Source organism: Perognathus longimembris, chromosome 13 (assembly GCF_023159225.1).
Source record: "Perognathus longimembris pacificus isolate PPM17 chromosome 13, ASM2315922v1, whole genome shotgun sequence".
Classification (NCBI taxonomy): Eukaryota; Metazoa; Chordata; class Mammalia; order Rodentia; family Heteromyidae; genus Perognathus; species Perognathus longimembris.
This window is the reverse complement of record NC_063173.1, coordinates 57,735,353-57,755,277: the sequence shown is the minus strand read 5'-3', so window position 1 is coordinate 57,755,277 and position 19,925 is coordinate 57,735,353. Positions and strand designations below refer to the sequence as shown.

General features: G+C 49.3%; 1 protein-coding gene across 14 annotated transcripts; it reads left to right on the top strand.

The window, feature by feature from the left end:
• Positions 1-3,822: 3,822 nt before the first annotated feature.
• Sf1 (splicing factor 1) lies at positions 3,823-19,126 on the top strand. 14 transcript variants are annotated; one of them, XM_048359549.1, is made up of 14 exons: positions 3,823-4,620; positions 6,012-6,140; positions 9,250-9,325; positions 12,292-12,444; positions 12,846-12,935; positions 13,467-13,650; positions 13,751-13,866; positions 13,969-14,076; positions 15,426-15,606; positions 15,849-16,122; positions 16,421-16,480; positions 16,598-16,777; positions 17,506-17,710; positions 18,143-19,126. In XM_048359549.1, the coding sequence occupies exons 1-14, from the start codon at positions 4,221-4,223 to the stop codon at positions 18,270-18,272; spliced, it is 2,286 nt and encodes a 761-aa protein (XP_048215506.1). In that variant the 5' UTR covers positions 3,823-4,220; the 3' UTR covers positions 18,273-19,126. The 14 variants fall into 14 exon arrangements, with proteins under 14 accessions (XP_048215506.1, XP_048215505.1, XP_048215511.1 ...); XM_048359557.1 differs by having other exon boundaries at positions 3,827-4,251; XM_048359553.1 differs by having other exon boundaries at positions 4,314-4,620; positions 15,849-16,126.
• The last annotated feature ends 799 nt before the right edge of the window (positions 19,127-19,925 follow it).

Sequence of the window (19,925 nt, the reverse complement as noted above, 5' to 3'; positions counted from 1 at the left end):
CAGTGTTGCAGAGTTCTTGGGGGGGATGCTGGAGGCGGGGTGGAGAGGGGAGTGAGTGCCTGGCGGAGGCGGGGACACCCTGACCCCAGGTGTCCCGGTGAGGCCTGTGGCCGGCACCACAGGGCCACAGGCGCAGCCGACAGCGCCACCTTGCGGTAAGCCACGGAGGCCTTCCGTCCCATCCCAGGTGGGGGGCTTAGAGGTGTAATGTGCCAAAGACCGGTGTGTGTGTGTGTGTGTGTGTGTGTGTGTGTGTGGAAGGGCCTCCAGAAAAAGCGTTTTCTGCCAGCAAAGGCAGGCACAAACCAAAGAGAAGGCACGAGAGCAGGGAATGTATACTGATTGAGACTAAGACGCGAGTTTATTTATATATTTGTTTATATAGTCCTTGCTTGAGGTACATATTTTGAAATACAAAGGATAGAAGGAGTCGGGTTTGGTAGGACATGCCTGTAAGCCCAGCACTCAGGAAGCAGAGGCGGGGGGGGGGGGGTCTGGCCAGCCATGGGCCACACAGCAAGACTTTGTGTCAAAACATTCAAGTATTTTAAAGTTTCTCTTTTATTCCCCAGCAACCCATGTCCCGGTTACTTATGAATCCTTCTAGTACTATTTATGCAAATTTAAAGTGCTTCAATATATTTTCTATACACATGGGTATATACATGGTCCACGTATGATGCTAACCTTGGCCTTTTAGAAGATGCCTGGAGGTTTTTCCATGATCAGGGTTGTCCTTGGTTGTTTTATAATTCAAGGTGGTCCAGTTGTATGGGGCTCCCATAACTGCTGTTAATGCGCTGTAGTTAGATCCATCTGGATGGAAACACTGTTTTTACCACTGCGATATTAAATGCGATGCTGCAATAACGTTCTTACCCGGTGCTGCTTTGTGTGTGTCCCGGAAGTGGCCCCGCTGGGCCAGAGGTGGGTAATTTGGCATCTCAGCCCCCAACCACCCACCCTCTGTGGGAGGGACAGGGCAGATGGGGCGCCTTCCCGTTCTGTGGTGGAGAAAGGACACAGGCATCGCAGGTGTTCAGGGAAGTGGCCGCACCTGGAGTGCACCTGCCCGGATGGTTAGAGAGCCCTGATGACGCCCTCTGCATTCCCCAAGGGGCACCTGAGGCTCACTCCCTGGGGGGAGGAGGAGGAGGAGCGTGAACTGTGGGGTCACCCTGGGGCACAGATAGGACGTCCGGAGCCAAGCTCGGTTCCCTCCATCTATGCCACGGCCTTTCCTAAGGGCAGGGCCGCTGGCAGGACAGGAAGTGCTGCATGTGCTTTCTGCAACTACGCAGAGGAGTCGGGGGAAGACACATCTCCCAACCTGCAAGGTGATTCCAAGAGAGGATCTTGGGTGGCACCGGTTCTCTTTTCCATTCACTTTGTTGAAGACCCAGAAACTCTAGGGAGCTTCTGGGCAGAGGGGATGGAACTAGGGACCCTACACCAAGTCGGGTAAGCGGTGGGCAAGTGATCTACAGCTCCAACCTGCTTACCAAATTTTAATATGCCTTAGGTCGTTGGTTTTTGTTTTGCTGGTTCTGGGGCTTGAACTCAGGGAGGGCCTGGACACTGCCCCTGAGCTTCTTGTGCCCAAGGCTAGTGCTCTACCATTGAACCATAGGCCCACTTCCAGCTTAATTGGCAATTTATTGGAGATACGAGTCTCACAGAGTGGGGCTGTGGTAGAATGTTTGCCTTGCATGCATGAAAAGTCTCACAGACTTTTCTGCCCAGGCTGGCGTACTAGGGATTGAAGTCAGGGTCTTATGCATGCTCCAGGAGCACCCAACCACTCAAACTGTGCCCCAGCCCAACAGACTTTATTTCTAGAGCAGTCTTACTAGGTTTACATTTTTTAAAATATATTTTTAATTGTTATTGTTGTTACTGTAAAGGTGATATGCAGAGGGGTTAAAGTTAGATAAGTCAGGTAGTGAGCACATTTCTTTTCCTTTTATTCCAGTACTCAAGGCCTCAGCACTGTTCCTGAGCTTCTTTTGCTCAAGGCTAGCACTCTACCACTGGAGCCAATGGTCTTAAGCCAGAAACCCGGCATAACTTGGATTTTTTTTTGTCAGTCATGGGGTTTGAACTCAGGGCCTGGGCATTGTTCTGAGCTTCTTTAGCTCAAGGCTAGCACTCTACCACTTCAGCCACAGCACCACTTCTGGCTTTTTTTGTGTATGTGGTACTGAGGAATCGAACTCAGGGCTTCATGCATGCTAGGCAAGCACTCTACCACTAAGCCACATTCCCAGCCCCTTGGATTGCAATCTTGTTCTATTCATATAAGGAGCCTTATACAAATGCAGCCTGGGCTGGGAATATGGCCTAGTGGTAGAGTGCTTGCCGCACATACATGAAGCCCTGGGTTTGATTCCCTAACACCACGTATATAGAAAAAAACTGGAAGTGGCACTGTGGCTTAAGAGGTAGAGTGCTAGCCTTGAGCAAAAAGAAGCCAGGGACAGTGTTCAGGCCCTGAGTCTCAAGCACCAGGACTGGCAAAAAAACAACCAAAAAAAATATATATATACAGCCTGTGCAATAGCTCTAGTGCTTCAGTTTACTTTTTTTCACAGTTCCTCCTATGTATGCACAGGGGCTATTTCCAAGATTGTTAGCGAATCCTATATAGCAACATCAGCTTATTCTTGGATTTACGAAAGGTGGTGCTCTATGACTTAAGCCACAACCCCACTTCTTGCTTTTTGGTAGAGACAAGAGTTTCACAAACTTCCCTGCTGGGGCTGACTTTGAATCACGATCTTCAGATCTCAGCCTCCTGATCAGCTAGGCTTACAGGCGTGAGCCACTGGTGCCGGGCTAGTTAGGTGACTTTTAAGAAAAAAAAAATTTTTTTTTTTTGGCCAGTCCTGGGGCTTGAACACGGCCTGAGCGCTGTCCCTGGCTTCTTTTGGCTCAAGGCTAGCACTCTACCACTTGAGCCACAGCGCCACTTCTGGCTTTTTCTGTGTATGTGGTGCTGGGGAATCGAACCCAGGGCTTGATGCATGCGAGGAAAGTGCTCTACCACTAAGCCACATTCCCAGCCCTATGGGAATCCTCAGTGGAGCGCTATCCTCTAGCAAAATGACAGGGCTCAGGTCCTGAGTTCAAGCCCCAGAGCTGGCAAAAAAAAGGGGGGGGGTGAGAATTAAATTAAATATTTAAATTTTGGAATCACAATCTAAGTGCCTAATTATAAGGTACTTCTAGAATGAACTTCAAGTTGTCTTTAAACGTACACGCCGTTCCATCAGCTAAAGAGCGGTTTCCAATCCTTCAGTGAGACTCTTCTATAACTCTCCGGGGACGTGTGTCCCCCTCCAAGAAGCCGCCCGAGCCCCCCAACACTCGGGACGCTGCTGGCCACCTGCAGCGTCAACGGACCCGGACTGCGGCGCGGGCCCGCCCCTTCCCCGTCGGGCGCCCGGGTCCCCGGTTACCAAGGGAACGGTGATTGACGTCACTTAGGGCTCCGGTTCCGGACTCCAGGGTCACGAGCGGTGGGAGGGGGCAGCCAAGGCCGCGTTGCCCTAGGTGCGCATGCGCGCCCCCTGCTCCCTCCTCCCACCATCCTTCCCGCCTCAAATCTCGTTCCGGACGGGGCTTTTCCGCCGCGTCTTCTCGCTAAAAATCACCGCGCAACTAGTCCCTGGGAGGGGGGAGGGGAGAGCGGAACGTAGCGCCAGCCAATCCCAGGCCACGACGGCGCAAACGGCCTGGCCTGGCTCTCCAGCTCCAGCCAGTGAGAGGGCGCGTCCGCCCTACGTCACAGAGCTGGCCCCACCCCCCACCCTCCCTTCGGGCCTCCGCGCTCACTCCGCGCTGTAACAAACGAAGTGCGCGCTTGGACACCTCACAGCTCGCCGGACGCGGCCGCCATTTCCTCGCCCGGCCTAACGGTTTGGCCAATCCCCGGGCGCAGCGAGGGAGACGAGCGCTCTGCCAATCGGAGGCCGGCGGCTGCGACCCTCCGCCCCGGCCCGGCCCAATCCAGGCCGCGGCCCCGCCGCCCCCCCCGCCCCCGCGGCGCCCTCTCTCCTCCCTCTTTGTGCGTCTCGCGCCGCCGCCGCCCGCCGCGTGAGAGGACGGGTTCCCCGCGCTCCGCGGCCGCGTAGTCGGGTCCCCTCCCCCCCCGGAAGGTTCGCGAAGAAGAAGCCGCCGCAGCGGAAGAGGAGCTGCTGGTGCCGGTCCCCGGGGGCGCCATGGCGACCGGAGCGAACGCCACGCCGCTGGGTAAGCTGGGCCCCCCCGGCCTCCCTCCGCTTCCCGGGCCCAAAGGGGTCTTTGAGCCGGGGCCTGCGCCCGGGGCGGGGCTGCTGGCGCCCGGGCCGCCGCCGCCCCCGTCCGTGGGCTCCATGGGCGCCCTGACGGCGGCCTTCCCCTTCGCGGCGCTGCCGCCGCCGCCCCCGCCGCCGCCGCCGCCGCCCCCCCCGCCGCCCCAGCAGCCGCCGCCGCCGCCTCCGCCGCCGTCCCCGGGCACCTCGTACCCGCCGCCGCAGCCGTCCCCCGCGCCGCCGCTTTACCAGCGCGTGTCGCCGTCGCAGCCGCCACCCCAGCCGCCGCGTCAGGACCAGCAGCCGGGCCCGGCCGGCGGCGGAGGAGGTGAGTCGGGCCGTGAGAGCGCGAGAGGCGTCGCGCGGACGGGCCCGGCCGGCGGAGGGGTGCGCGGCGGCGGCGGCGACGGCGGCTGCACGCGGCGGGGGCGCGCGCACGCGCGCGCGTGCTCGTGGGAGGCCCGGGCGGAGGTGCCCCGGGGTGCGCGCGCGGCCTGGTTTCCCGAGGCCTCGAGTGCGCACGCGCGCCGGGGGAGGGGCGCTCTGCGCAGTCGCAGTCCGGTCTCCCTGGCTCGGTGGCGTAACTCTTAGAACCCGGTAGCCGAGTGGGAGACGTGGGTGCCGGGAGGGCTGAAAAGGCCCCTGACAACGTGGAACGATTTCCTTCTTGGTTTTAGAAGAAACAAAGAGAATAAAGCATTTAACTTGGAAAAGCTAGAAGGCTTCAGGAAGTGGTTAGGTCCAATCATTTTTGGATCTGAAACTCCATTTACTCAATAAAGTTCTCAGACTATCTCCTCACTGTTTTAAAATAAATGCCTTTTTGTCTCAGACTATTATAATCCCTGGGAAATGGAAAAAAAAATTCCTGTGGGAAATGTAAGGAAATGTGTCAAGGAAAGGGAATTTAGCCATTATTTTGGTTTAAAGTTTTTTGGTCCTGAATACACTAGTGAAGAAAAAGGAATCTTATTTGAATAATTGAGGTTTTCACTTAGTGCATTATGCTGTGTTCTGCCCTTGCCATCAGTCACTCGTTACTGCTTTATCGCCTGTTTATTATGCCTCACTTTTTTTCTGTCTTCCTGGGCCATTTGACATGTTGGCAAGTTATAGGTGTCTCTTTCATACTTTATTTAAATTTTTGGTTTTTCTTTTTTTCTGGTGCCAGTCCTGGGGCTTGCACTCAGGGCCTGGGCACTGTCCCTGAGCTGCTTGCTCTGTGTACGTGGTCCTGAGGAATCAAACCCCGCGGGGGGAGGGGGGGTCATGCATGCTAGGCAAGTAAATACCACTAAGCCACATTCCCACCCCTCATACTTTAAATATTTTGAAGTCTTAAACATTAATTCTTAACATTGAAGTAAGACATTAAGACTTGTTACCATGGTAGGGGCTTGGGTGTGTGGCACTGTGAAAGAGAGGACCTGGGTTGATGCACTACACTATCCTTAGGGGGAAGGAGAGAAGAAGTTCTCCCAGAAAAAATTTACAAATGTGAAATGATACAGGATCAGCCAGGTACCCCTGTCAGAGTGGCAGAATGTTCACATCTTTGACCTCAGGTTTTATCATCCATTCACTGTTAAATTTTAGGTCAAGGTTTCAGTTTTTATAGTCTGCAGGGGTTCTTTGTAACAGGTTAAGATTGCTGAACTTGTTGGTAGTTAAAGCTAACTAGCCTGTATTTGTATCTGATGGACTTTGTCTGCCTTTTAGACTTTCCAAGTAAGAAGCGGAAGCGGAGCCGCTGGAATCAAGACACAATGGAACAGAAGACAGTGATTCCAGGCATGCCCACAGTTATCCCCCCTGGACTAACTCGGGAACAGGAAAGAGCTTATATAGGTAAATACACGTTTTGCATCTAAGCACTTTTTAAGATTATTATTGTTAGTGTTACACATCTGTTTAAAGTTTGAGGCTTTAGTGTTCTTTCTTGAGACTACTTATGATCAGGTGTACTTTCATGGTTTTGATATCCATCAGATTTTGCTTAGTCCTGCATCAGCAGCTCCTTGTTCTGATCTGTTCCTAACAGCAGTGTTCTCCACAAGTGCCAGGAAAGTAGCAGAACCCATTTAGGAGTAAATAGCCTTTCTAGTCAGCAGCCTAACATTGTCAGCTGCTGTGCATTGCCAGTTGATGGGATGAGTGTCATCTGCCTCTCTGGACAGGCCCCAGTGGAGAACACTGCAGATGTGTTGTTTTAAACCAGGTACCTTTTTCACAGCATGACCTTTCATTATATTTCTCCCTTCCCCTAAAATGTGGTTTTACTTTTTATAGGTACAAAAAAGTTTGAAAATAAGTGGTTCTGAAAGTGTACTTACAGTTTACCCCTTTTACCATTTTGTTGAATTTAACCTTCCCTTCGGCATCTGGTTTGGTCTTTGCAGAGCTGTCTTAAGATGCAGGCTCTTTGTATTTCCTACTCTAAAGGACTACTGGGAAGGACTATACTGCTTGATATGAAATGATGTGGTAGGACAAAAGATCTCTGTTGGGAGATGTAAAGAATTAAGAGTGGCTATCCACAATGTAACTGAAATTAACCTAAAAATTCTTTTATGTAAGGTCCCTAATGCAAAGCTATATTGTCCAACTGTCTTGAAAAGGTGCACTTGATAAGCATTTCCTACTAACCAAATAAACATCCCTTTGGAGGAAATTCTATCCAAGATTACCTCCACCTATAAGTAAGGCTTTTTGTGGCCTTTACAAACAAAAAGCGTCAAGGTCAACAAGCTTGGTCTGAATTTGGAGGTTCCTTTTTTTTTTTTTTTTCTTTTTTTTTTTTGCCCATCCTGTGGCTTGAACTCGGGGCCTGGGCACTGTCCCTGAGCTTTTTGCTCAAGGCTAGCACTCTACCACTTGAATCATAGTGCCACTTCCAGCCTTTTTCTGTTTATGTAGGAATCAAACCCAGGGCTTGATGCATGCTAGACAAGCACTCTACTACTAAGTCACATTCCCAGCCACTGAAGGTTCTTAGTTTCCTTTGGGGGGGAGGGGCAGAGGGCAGTCCTGGGGCTTGATCCAGGGCTTGGGTTGCTGTCCCTAAGCTTTTTTGCTCAAGGCGAGGGCTCTACCACTTGGGACCAAAGCTCTACTTCCTGCTTCTCTTTTTGGTGCTTAATTGGATATGAGTCCCACAGACTTTTGCTGCCTAGGCTGACTTCCTACTGCAGTCCTCAGATCTCAGCCTTTTAGGTTTACAGGTGTGAGATACTTGGACCCAGCTAATATTTTTAGCTCCCAGCTAATTTTTTTAAACCAGTTCAGGGACTTGAACTCAGGGCCTGGATGTTGTTCCTGAGCTGCTTTTTGCTCAAGGCTAGCACTCTACCACTTGAGCCACAGCAACACTTCCATTTTTTTCTGTGTATGTGGTACTGAGTAATCAAACCCAGTCTTTCATGCATGCTAGGCAAGCACTCTACCTCTAAGCCACAGTCCCAGCCCTTCCTGGTTTTTTAACTACCATCTGACCCCTTAGGTCTCATCAGACATGGTTGGGTTTTACAGCCTTAGGAAATACTCCTGGTAGAGTCATCCCAAGAACACATGTAAAAAGTGGGGAAAACAAAATTTAGAATTCCAGTTCTCTTATCTTAGAAGTCTGTCTAGTAAAGCACTAGGCCATAAGAACTATTTATAGCTGTCGTCAAAGTACATAGAATCAAAGCAGAGACTAAATGGAGGTCCTGCTCCGAGGAAAATAGCAACAACCCTTTGGTATGAGCTATTCAGGTTAGCCCTCCTCCCCAAGTGTCAACAACTGTCCTTCGAAGTTTCTTTCACCCTAAGTTGTTGAGCTTAATACTTGATTACAAAGTCAACTTACCTGGCAAGGAACTGTGTATCTTGCTCATCTTTTGTGGTACACACTGCCTCATTGAGAATATTCCCTAATACCATTATTATGAGCTTTGATTTCTTTAGGGTTTCAGTGTAAGGGTGTGGCTAAGGTCTTGTGGGACATGCTTAAAATTAGAATATCTAGGGTTCATCAATTCTGTCTTGGAAATAGCTCAACTTTAGCCCAACCTAATAAGACTTGTCCTTACTAGTGATGCCTATTCAGAGTTCTAGGATATACAAAGGTAAGGAATGAAAACTACTCTGGCTCTGTAGCCCCATTATCTTGTTACCTTTCTCAGGAGTTTCAGTTTTTTTTTTTTTGTGAAACTGACTTCTTTCATGTGTAGTCTCAGATCAAGGCCTGAAAATATATATTTCCCTTGACCCACACTTTCCATCTTTGTACACCCACTTTCTAAATTATAGTAGATCTGCAAATTAGCAACTAGCACCTCATGAAGAGGTATATGGTTTGTCATTTAATAAAAAAAAATGTCTACTGGGAGACCTTAAGTGTACAGGTCTAATTGTACAGAAAGAAAATGCACACATTTCTATAAGGTGTTGGAATGGTTACTAAATGTTTTGTTTAAGGAGTTTTTAACCAGGTCTTGATGAAAACATGTTTGCTCAACTGGTATTTTTCCTTGTCCCATTGTTAATTGAGTCTCATTTTGGACTATGTTTATTAATGAAGAAAAACTCAGTTTGGTGGGAACCAGATCACTGGTGAAAACAATATATGGTGTTGGTTCTGAGTGCCAGTTGTAAGCAAGTGTTGATGGGGAGGGGGAGGTGAATCCTTCTAATAATTGCTTTGATGTTAGCCCTAGTGAAGAGTCTTCACTGCTAACCCCTCTTCCAACAAACTGTTTGCTTCCTTAAGTGATAACCATTTTGAAAAACACCTATAGATGTAAATGGACTCCGGCCAATAGGTGGTTGGGGGTTTTGCCTCAATGTGTTCACTGATCAATCGTCCCTTTCAAAGTCTCCGAGTTCTTCATGCTTGTTGTTGAGATTTGAGATGTTTTTTGGTAACATTGTCTTTTTTCCATCCTTTTTTTTTCTTTCCTAACCTGGTTTCTTCCAGTGCAACTGCAGATAGAAGACCTGACTCGTAAACTGCGCACAGGAGACCTGGGCATCCCCCCTAACCCTGAGGACAGGTTGGGAAACAGTTTTAACCAGCTGACAGTAACGCTTTTACCTTTTTTCTCAATACGTTTTACTGGTGGCAACATAATATGTATCAGTTCAATAAAATCCTAGTTAAGGTGATTGATGCTCTGACCATTTTGGAACTAGGGTTTGATTAGCAATACATATGTGGTCAGTCGACAGTTAGAAAATTGGAATGAAACTAAAATACTGGGAGAATAAAAAGTTAAGGAAAACTGGTTACAGGACAACTGGTTTCTAATTGGTAAGCATGTAGACAGTGAAAGATGATTAAACCTCCCTTTTCAATACCTGCTTTGGATAAAAGCCTAGGGCATAGATTTTTTCACAGGAACATAATGTAGGAATTAAGAATATTTTTGAACATCACCGAATTTGAGCAGGCCGGAAACATGGCTGACTTAATGGTGGAATCTTTCTGCTCCTGTTTTTGAGATGAGGTTTCTAACCAACTTCCTTCATTGGCAATTTTCAGATTTGGCTGTTGCCTGGGGGGTTGGGAGGGGCCAGAATATTCTCACTTGTTTTGGGAAGGCAGGCAACCAATCCTGTTATTATATATATGTTTTGTTTTTTTTAATACGAGGGAATGTGGGCCTCAAACAGCTGTGGTACTATCATTTCAGTTTAGTTTTTCTCCTTTCTGAGAAGTAAAAAGGTTGGATGAAGGAGGTGAAATTTTTAAACTGGAATTTTATTGGCTGATCTTTGAAAAGCTTAAGTCTAGTCATTTGGTAGAAATGCTGCCTTTGTCACTGGAATATTTTAGTGTGTGAAGAATAATTTCTTGGAAATTGGGCTTTTCTTAGTTAATAGCTCATAAGTCAGGAAGATGATATATTGACTCTTAAGTCACTATGCATCTTTCTGCTGTCTTTTGGAAACAAATTGGCTTTTTTTCTCCATATTGACTATAATTTTACTTACTAAGTTTGTTTTTACCTATAGATTTTGGTTGGAAAGTTGCGTTGTGTTCTGTATTTTTTATTTGGAGATTTTTAGCTTTTTTTAAATTTTTTAAAATTTCACATTGTAGGTTATAGACCACAACTGTTTAGTGCCTTTTTGGCCTCTTTCCCTTTAATAATATGTCCACAGGTTACCAGGAAATTCCTCCAAAGATTGAGTTTTTAACAAACACTTGCTTCCTTGATAACTAGGATTAGAGTTTAGTTGATCTATCCAGTACCTGTTCTAGGTGAAGAAGTCTGCCAGTCTAACCTAGACTATTAGCTTTTTTGCCTTTAATTTCCACACTTTGGGAAGTGGTTAAATTGTTGTGATGCCTTTAAAAGGCCAATTTGGTACTCTGTCACAACTAGTTTTGGTAATGAGCCAGAAATGCTCAATTCTAGACAACCTTGGGGTGAGCATTAGAAATGTCAAGTGTGTTAGAAATAAAACCAGAGCAGAATTTTTCCTCCCTTGTGTTCAGTTTTGAAAGAGGCTCTAGTGCCTGTGGTTTTGTTTTTGAGCCCAGGTTGGAGGGAAATACATGAGTTTCTTACCTTAATAAGATGGTTTTTTAAGGTGTATTGAAATTAAGCCACTTTATAATGCTCTTTTAATGTTGCTTAACTTAAAACAGTTAAAAATGTCTTAAAAATCTGTTGTAGACTTAAATGTATAAGGTGATAGTCTAATGAGCTGGGGTACGTTTGGTTGTCTTCACTATCACTGGATTGTGCTAACAGTTTATATATGCTAGAAACGGAGGTGTCATTTAGCGTCATTAGCCATGAACAAACCTGACCTTTTATTCCATCGTGTGTGTAACCTGGTATGACATGGTTCCCTTTAGGCTGAAGACAGTGGGAGCAGCCGAGTTCAGTCCTTGCTCTCCAACTAGGCAAAGTTCTCTCAACTAAAGCCAAGGGTATAGGAGTCTGTACTACTTTCAGGATGGTTTTTTTTTTTTTTTTTAATAACCTGATCCACATGATCTTTTCCCTTCTTGCAGCTGCTACTAAATTTTCATACAGAATATCAAGCTTTGGTCCTTTTTGTAATCTCAACTCAGTTTTAGGAGTGTAACTTCTCTTTTTTTTTAAATAATTACCGCAAAAAGCTAGCTGTAGTAAACTGACCATTTTATCATTACTTTTTTTTTTTTTTTTTTGCTTATAGCATCAGCATTTTACTCCTTAAAAAATGAGAGAAAAATCTGCTTTCTGGAATTGTAAACTCTGGTGGAGAATCATAGGTTTCCCCCTTACTGTTGGCAGGTTCAGACCCTAGACAACTATTTGACCCAATCTGCATTGGCAGCCTCTTGCCGAAGCTGCTTTAGCACTTAACGGTTTTCTCTACTCAGACTCCCCACTTCGAACAGCCAGAAACAGGTTGTCTACTGGGCCTTGGACACAGCCAGCCAGGCCATTGAAGGAAAAGCAAAGACGAAGCCTTGCACCATCTCTCCATTGGGTGTCGGGGGGTCAAGTAGCTGCAGTAGCTTGAGTCCCAGCTGCTTTGGGGGAAGGAGCTCGTGTTTACTAATGTCAGGGGTATAAGATGCTCTTCCTGATAGGCATGAGCTCTCCCAAGAAGAATTAACAGTTGACCTAAACTTGGGGTTTCTATGGTTCATCAAGTTGGGATTATTGCAATTTTTTTTCCAAAACAAAACTCATATTGTTAAGATTCCAGAGAATGATACTGTTCTTGCCATTTATAGCCCAAATACTGTCCTCTAAAGGACAGTTTTCCCCACTCCAGTCACTTTTAAAAGCATCTCCCATTTTTTTTTTCCTTTCTCATTGCACACTGCAGCTCCCCTAATGCTAAGCCAGCTCTCATCTCCCCATTCCACACGATCTTGAATAGCACACGTTATGGTCGGTTCCTCCGAAGAGTATTGTTAGGGTCTGAGAGGCAGAAGGGCTGGGAAGGCTTGTAGTCCATGTGGGAATGAGGGAAGTTGGGGTAGGGCAGTAATGGGGTCTGTTTCCCACAGGTCCCCTTCCCCTGAACCCATCTACAACAGCGAGGGGAAGAGGCTTAATACTCGAGAGTTCCGTACCCGCAAAAAACTCGAAGAAGAACGACACAACCTTATCACAGAGATGGTTGCACTCAATCCTGATTTTAAGCCACCTGCAGATTACAAGTAAGCAGAGGAGTGGGCTAGGTAGTCTAGGACAAGAATGCATTCAGGTCATATATGGCCTGTTGGGACAGTTTTGTAAAAACCTATTACCTCTTTGTGTGTGTATGCTGGTGTAGGGGCTTGGGACTGGGCACTGGTTTTTAGCTTTTTTACTCAAGGCTGATTGATGTTCTACCACTGAAGCTACAGTTCATTTTTGGCTTTTTAGTAGTCAATTGAGAGAAGAATCTTAAATTTGTCTGCCAGTGCTGGCATTGGACCTTGATCCCTTCATGGCCTAGCCTCCTAAGTAACCTGCATCACAGGTGTGAGCCACCAGTGCCCAGTATAATTTGCATATGTATCATTGATTTGTTCACGAAGAGTGATAGGTTATGGTTATATGGTCTTTTCTTTCTTAGACCTCCAGCAACACGTGTGAGCGATAAAGTAATGATCCCCCAAGATGAGTATCCAGAAATCAACTTTGTGGGGCTGCTTATTGGGCCCAGGTGAGTAGTTACTAACCTGTACTGTATAGAGTTCCTTTAGAGCCTTTTAACACTCACATTGGGGGCCACTGGGTTAGGCTCTTCCCTTTTGTTAGAAATTCTTGATGCTATTTCCCCTTTTATTCCAGAGAAGTGAAATCCTAAGATTTGCTGGGGCTAATCTGAAAGCAAAGCAAAAAGTCTTGGTGGGGGACTGGGAATATGGCCTAGTGGCAAGAGTGCTTGCCTTGCATACATGAACCCCTGGGTTCGATTCCCCAGCACCACATATATAGAAAATGGCCAGAAGTGGCGCTGTGGCTCAAGTGGCAGAGTGCTAGCCTTGAGCAAAAAGAAGCCAGGGACAGTGCTCAGGCCCTGAGTCCAAGCCCAGGACTGGCCAAAAAAACAAAAGAAAAGTCTTGGTGGAAAATGCTAATTCTCTACACTTGCAGACTTCCCACAAATGCCTGCTCAGCCCAGTCTCTTCCCTCTGGACCATGACCTTGGGTTATAGATATAAATGCAAATCTTTCTTGCTCCTCCTGTTAGAGGGAACACACTGAAGAACATTGAGAAAGAGTGCAATGCTAAGATCATGATCCGGGGAAAAGGGTCTGTGAAAGAAGGAAAGGTTGGACGCAAAGATGGCCAGATGTTGCCAGGAGAAGATGAGCCCCTTCATGCCCTAGTTACTGCCAATACAATGGAGAATGTCAAAAAGGCAGTAGAACAGGTGAGTCACCGGTGAGCCCAGAAAGAGCTGCTTGCCAGAACTCTTAAGTGGTGGCCAAGTACTTCAGCAACTGACTGGGTGGCTGTTGTGTCTACACTAGATTCGAAACATCCTGAAGCAGGGTATTGAGACTCCAGAGGACCAAAATGACCTACGGAAGATGCAGCTTCGAGAGTTGGCTCGCTTGAATGGCACTCTCAGGGAGGACGATAACAGGTAGTGATTGGTGTGGAGGAGGCTTTATAGAAATCTAAAGAGCCTATGGAAATAGAGGGATTGTCCACACACCTTTGAGTTGATTGCTTTTTCCCTTAACAGGATCTTAAGACCCTGGCAGAGCTCGGAGACCCGCAGCATCACCAATACTACCGTGTGTACCAAGTGTGGAGGGGCTGGTCACATCGCTTCTGATTGCAAGTTCCAGAGGTGAGAGGCAAGCATTCTCGTGGCTCCCTGGCATCGAGATAGCAATCTTTCACACATTGACTATAATTGTCTCGTGTACCAAAGAAGGAGCACATTTTGTTATAGACCTCTGTAATATTATAGGTTGTAGCCCAGGAGGACTAGAAACAGCCTTATAGAAGCCTATTTTATTAACTTGCCTTGACTGGAAGCTTTCATGTTGTTGGTTATATTTTGAGGGGACTCCATATTTCCTACCTTTCTGCTTAAGATTTGTTCAAGACCGAGCACTAGTGGAGTGGCTCATGCCTATAATTCTAGCTACTCAGGAGGCTGAGACCTGAGGATTGTAGTTCAAAGCCAGCTTGGACAGGAAAGTCTATGAGACTCCTATTTCCAGTTAACTACCCCAAAACAGAAGTGGAGCTGTGGTTTAAGTGATAGGGGGTCAGTACTGAATTAGAAAAGCTGAGGGGCTGGGGATATAGCCTAGTGGCAAGAGTGCCTGCCTCGGTATACCCGAGGCCCTAGGTTCGATTCCCCAGCACCACATATACAGAAAACGGCCAGAAGCGGCGCTGTGGCTCAAGTGGCAGAGTGCTAGCCTTGAGCGGGAAGAAGCCAGGGACAGTGCTCAGGCCCTGAGTCCAAGGCCCAGGACTGGCCAAAAAAAAGAAAAAAGAAAAAGAAAAGCTGAGTGCGCAAACCTCTGATACAACACATATTAGTGTGGACAGAATTTGACTATTAAAAACCAAGGGCCGGGTGCCAGGCTCACACCTGTAATCCTAGCTACTCAGGAGGCTGAGATCAGAGGGTCTCAGTTTAAAGCCAGCGCGGGCAGAAAGTCCCTGTGAGAATCTTGTCTCCAATGAACCACTCAAAAACTGGAAGTGGCACTGTGGTTCAAGTGGTAGAGCACTAGCCTTGAGCACAGAGGCTCTAGGACAGTACCCAGGCCGTGAGTTTGAGCCCCACAACCAACAAAAATAAATCTCTAAGGGTTTCTTAAGGGGGCTCTTTATAGTTCAGTGGTGCATAGATTTCTTTTTCCTCAGGCTGGGAAGATAGGATTTGATACACCTGTTGGTCCTAGCCTAGTGTTTGCTGCAGCTGATAGTTACATGATTGAGTCTCTGACCTGATAGTGACCAGTGACTGGACTGTGTTTTTTGTTTTGTTTTGGTCGGTCATATGGGGCTTGAACTTAGGGCCTGGGCGCTATCCCTGAGCTCTTGAGCTCAAGGCTAGTGCTCTACCACTTGAGCCACAGTGCCACTTCCAGTGACTAGACTTTTAAAACGAAATTCCTCAGGGTCAAAGCTTCCTTCCTTGAGTTTTATTTTCTCTTCCTGTTCCACATCCTTTAGGCCTGGTGATCCACAGTCCGCTCAGGATAAAGCAAGGATGGATAAGGAATATTTGTCTCTCATGGCTGAGCTAGGGGAAGCCCCTGTTCCTGCATCTGTGGGCTCTACCTCTGGGCCTGCCACCACACCCCTGGCTAGTGCACCTCGACCTGCTGCTCCTGCCAATAACCCGCCTCCTCCGGTGAGCCTTGGGACTGGATCTCTTGGTCTAGCTTGCCTGTTCTCTTCTGCAGAGACTGGAAGCTATGGCCAAGGGCTTTGGGTAGAGTAGAATGGTTGGACATGGCTGGCAACATTGTTCTTCTGGAATGTCCGGCCGGGGTGGCCTCATCCTTGTGTTTTGGTCCTGTGACATAGCCAGAAGAACAATGTTGCCACCAGGGGGAGCAGGCCAGGACGTTAGAGGGAAATGCTCTCACCTAGTCTCTCATGTCCACCACCCAGAGCCGCCCACCCTGGATGAATTCTGGACCTTCAGAGAGTCGCCCCTACCATGGCATGCATGGAGGTGGTCCTGGTGGGCCCGGAGGTGGCCCCCATAGCTTCCCACACCCGTTGCCCAGCCTCACAGGCGGGCATGGTGGGCATCCCATGCAGCACAATCCAAATGGACCCCCACCTCCTTGGATGCAGCCACCGCCACCACCGATGAACCAGGGCCCCCACCCACCTGGGCACCATGGCCCTCCTCCAATGGGTAAGTAAGTGTCAGACCAGAAACCTTGGGGCTTTGGGACAGACAAGGGCTGTGTCAGGTGACTGAGCTAGAAGCAAGCAGTGCTGGTATGGGGCTAGGTAGTCTACTGGGCCTACTGGCTTTGCCCAGGGAACAGGATTGTCTGGCTCTGGGAAGCCTTTCTGAGTGGGTGGGCCATTGAGGCAGGGCTCTTAGAAAGAAGGGCAGAGACTCAGGTTGTGTGAGGAAGCTTTTGGGGGGTGTAATCCGTGGCCAGTTCAAATGTCCTGCTAAGTCCCTGCTCTTTCCTTCCATCAAGATCAGTACCTGGGAAGTACGCCTGTGGGCTCTGGGGTCTATCGCCTGCATCAAGGAAAAGGTAACGCCATCAGCTTGCTTTGAGTCTCCACTGAGGCCCTAGGAGTTGACTGTGAATGGGGGCTCTGGCCCAGGCCGCCGCCTCTGAGATCTCATCGTATTTCCATCTCCCTCGCAGGTATGATGCCCCCGCCGCCTATGGGCATGATGCCGCCGCCGCCGCCGCCTCCCAGTGGGCAGCCCCCGCCCCCTCCCTCTGGTCCTCTTCCCCCATGGCAGCAACAGCAGCAGCAGCCTCCGCCACCCCCTCCGCCCAGCAGCAGTATGGCTTCCAGTACCCCCTTGCCATGGCAGCAAAGTGAGTAGAATATTTTGGGCTTATGGGGGTGGGTGGTGTGGGGCTTAGGTCTGAGAGGCATAAGACTTATAGGGGCAGGAGACACCTTGGCATGTCTTGGAGGGGGTTGGAAATGGGGCCGCCTGGCCCAAGGTGGCATCTTGGGGAGAGAGCTGATGTTTGGTGTGGTTGTGTTTGGGAGAGATCTGTGGGGACTGGAGGGGAGCCTGCTATTGCAGGTAGGGCGCCAGAAGTCCCGGCTCTCGCCAGCTAAGTTGGCTGCTGGTGGAATAGACCTTGTGTGCGGGATCATAACGGGGTGGTGCATGCATGGTGGAGGGGGCTGTGACTGGGCCGGAGCGACTGCAGGGGGCGGGGGGGGGGGCCGTGGGGAGAGAGCAGTGGCCTCGGTGTTGAATGTGCCGTGCGGTGGTGGCGGTGGCGGCTGGGCGGAGGGATGTCAGAGCCGGTTCTTGTGTCTGGTATTTTACCTTCAGCTCCTCCAGGAGCATTGGTGACAAAGGGCTTACTTTGTTAAGCCCAGAGACCTTGAGGCTGACCCCCAGGGTAGTCTTGCCCACCCCTCCACTCCCCATCTCCAGGACAGCCCCCGCCCGCCCGCCCCCCACCACCGTACCGCATGCCAAGCAAGGAGCAGGCGCCCCTCATCCCCCATCCCAAGGCAGCAGCCGCAGAGAGCCGCGGTGTGCCCCCCGCGCGTGTGACCTTGGGCTTCTTTACCACCCCAGATACGACGACTACCACCACGAGCGCTGGCACAGGGTCCATCCCGCCATGGCAACAGCAGCAGGCGGCTGCCGCAGCTTCTCCAGGAGCCCCTCAGATGCAAGGCAACCCCACTATGGTGCCCCTGCCCCCCGGGGTCCAGCCGCCTCTGCCGCCCGGGGCCCCTCCCCCTCCGCCGCCTCCACCACCTGGTTCCGCCGGCATGATGTATGCCCCGCCCCCCCCTCCTCCGCCTCCCATGGACCCTTCTAATTTTGTCACCATGATGGGCATGGGGGTGGCGGGCATGCCACCCTTTGGGATGCCTCCAGCTCCCCCACCGCCTCCACCACAGAACTAGACTTGGTTTTTTAAGAAAATATATATTATATATAGAGAGAATTGGTCTCGTTTAAACACGCCGAACCTCACCATATGGAGCCAGACATTGGGACGCACGCATGTGATTTGTGTGCACGCATGTGTGTGTGTGCACGCACTGGGCTGGGCCAAGCGACTGAGGACTTGCTTGGGAACGCGCAGGCAGTAGTAGGGGCACCAGCTTGGGCTCTTCTGGCGCCCCGTAGCATCGAGTGTCTTCTTTGTCTTCTTTCTCTCCTCACCCAACTCCCTTTGCCTCTCCCCAAACCGGGCCACCAGGATCCCTCCCCGCAGCGGCGATGGCCCGAGCCATGAGAGTGAGGACTTTCCGCGCCCATTGGTGACCCTTCCAGGCAGACAGCCTCAGCAGCGCCCCTGGTGGACAGGATGGTTCGGCAAAGCAGCCTGAGTTATTTTTGTGGACGGAATCGGAACACGCTGGCTCCATATCGTGACCTTTTTATTAATTTTTTTCTTTTTCCTTTTTTTTCTGTTACTTTCTTATCTCTTCCTTTCTTCAGACTCCGTCCAAGGAGATGCTCTCCCCGGTCTTCTGCTGCAATTAGAATTCTTTCCCTTGTCTCCGTTCCTCCATCCCTTGCTAAGGAAAGGGGAGTAAATGGCTCTAGGCACGGGCTTTGGCCATTCATGTCAGGCGGGGGAGAGGGGGTAGAAGGCTGTCCTTTGGTTAAGTTGTTCAAGGTGCCATAGCCACCCCCAGAGATGTTTTGTCTTTTTCTTAAGTGTGCAGTTTGTTGCCACAATTGTCAAGTCTTGTGAAATGTGAAGTTGCTGAGGGTGGGTTAATCTCCAGGCCCAGGACCCACATCCCCTCTGCACTCCTGCCAGGACTGGGTGGCCCAGCACGCTCGGCTGGCCCTCCGGCCGGCCTGCCTGCCTGCCTGCCTGCTCGCCCGCCTGCTCACTCGCTTGCTCGGAGTCCTTTCCCTGCTCCCGACCATCTAAGCTGCCTCAGAGGCCATTTGCTCCTCTCCTTCCTGGAAAGCTTTTTCTGTTTTATTTTTATCCCAAATGTCTAAATGTTTTGCAGTGTCTAGGGGTTTGAGCCCCCTTGTTCTTCGTTCTGCTTCTTTTGCCCCCTTCCCTCTTCATGGAGTGATTATGTTGACAATGTGTAGCGCACGTTCTCTTCACTGGTTTATCTACAGAAATTTCTCTGGGCTTTTTTTTTTCGGTGTTTGATTCAATCAACACTGCGCTAAAGGGGGGGATGTTCCATTGAATAAAAGAGCAGTGTGTTTTTCTGGGTCTGTTTATTTTCTTTCAAAAGAGAAGGTGCTGCCATCACTTAGAGCAGCACCAAAGTCGCCTTACCTTGTGTTTAGCACCTGGCCCCAGCTCCTTTTCCCTGGAGTGTCGCCACAGGATGTGAACTAAGGAAACCTTCCACCCACCTGCCTCCTTGTATGTGGCTGGCCTGGTAGGAGCATTGTGTGAGTAGCTCTGTTTCCTCTAGCTTCCCCTTCACATAGCTGAGAAGTAGCCTCACTCTCCTGGCCACCCCATATCTCCCGTCCATCTTGTTTTCTAGAAGGCCTTTAGCTGGGGGTTTGGACCTCTCCATTTGGTGAGCTCCACTTGGGATTTGTGCTTGCAAGCTGCCACCTGATTAAGGCCCTGGGCCTGGGGAGACATCAACACGAAAGGTCAGGCCAACTAATCCTGCCTGTCAGGCACAGAGCAGCTAAAATTAAAACCGCCAAGTGGCTTTTTTTCTTTTCTCTGCTGGTGACTTGCAGCATGCCAGCACTGTGGGTTTTAGGGGGTGGAGGTGGGAGGACAACAAAATAAAGTGCCCCTCATACCTTGGAAGTATCTCTTTAAAAGGGCCTTGGCTGGCTGTCTAGATAGATGCACAGTTTCCTTGTGGCAAGAGGAAAACACATGGCAGTCTCAGATTCTGTGTCAGGCACTCGTGAGAAGAGCCATCTTAAAGCTTCTGTATTTACTCGGCTCTGGCCAAGGGGGCCTGCTTGTACTTGGCTAAGGATTGCAGGGCTTGAAGAACCCAAGAGAAGCAGGCAAGTTCCTTCTCTAACCA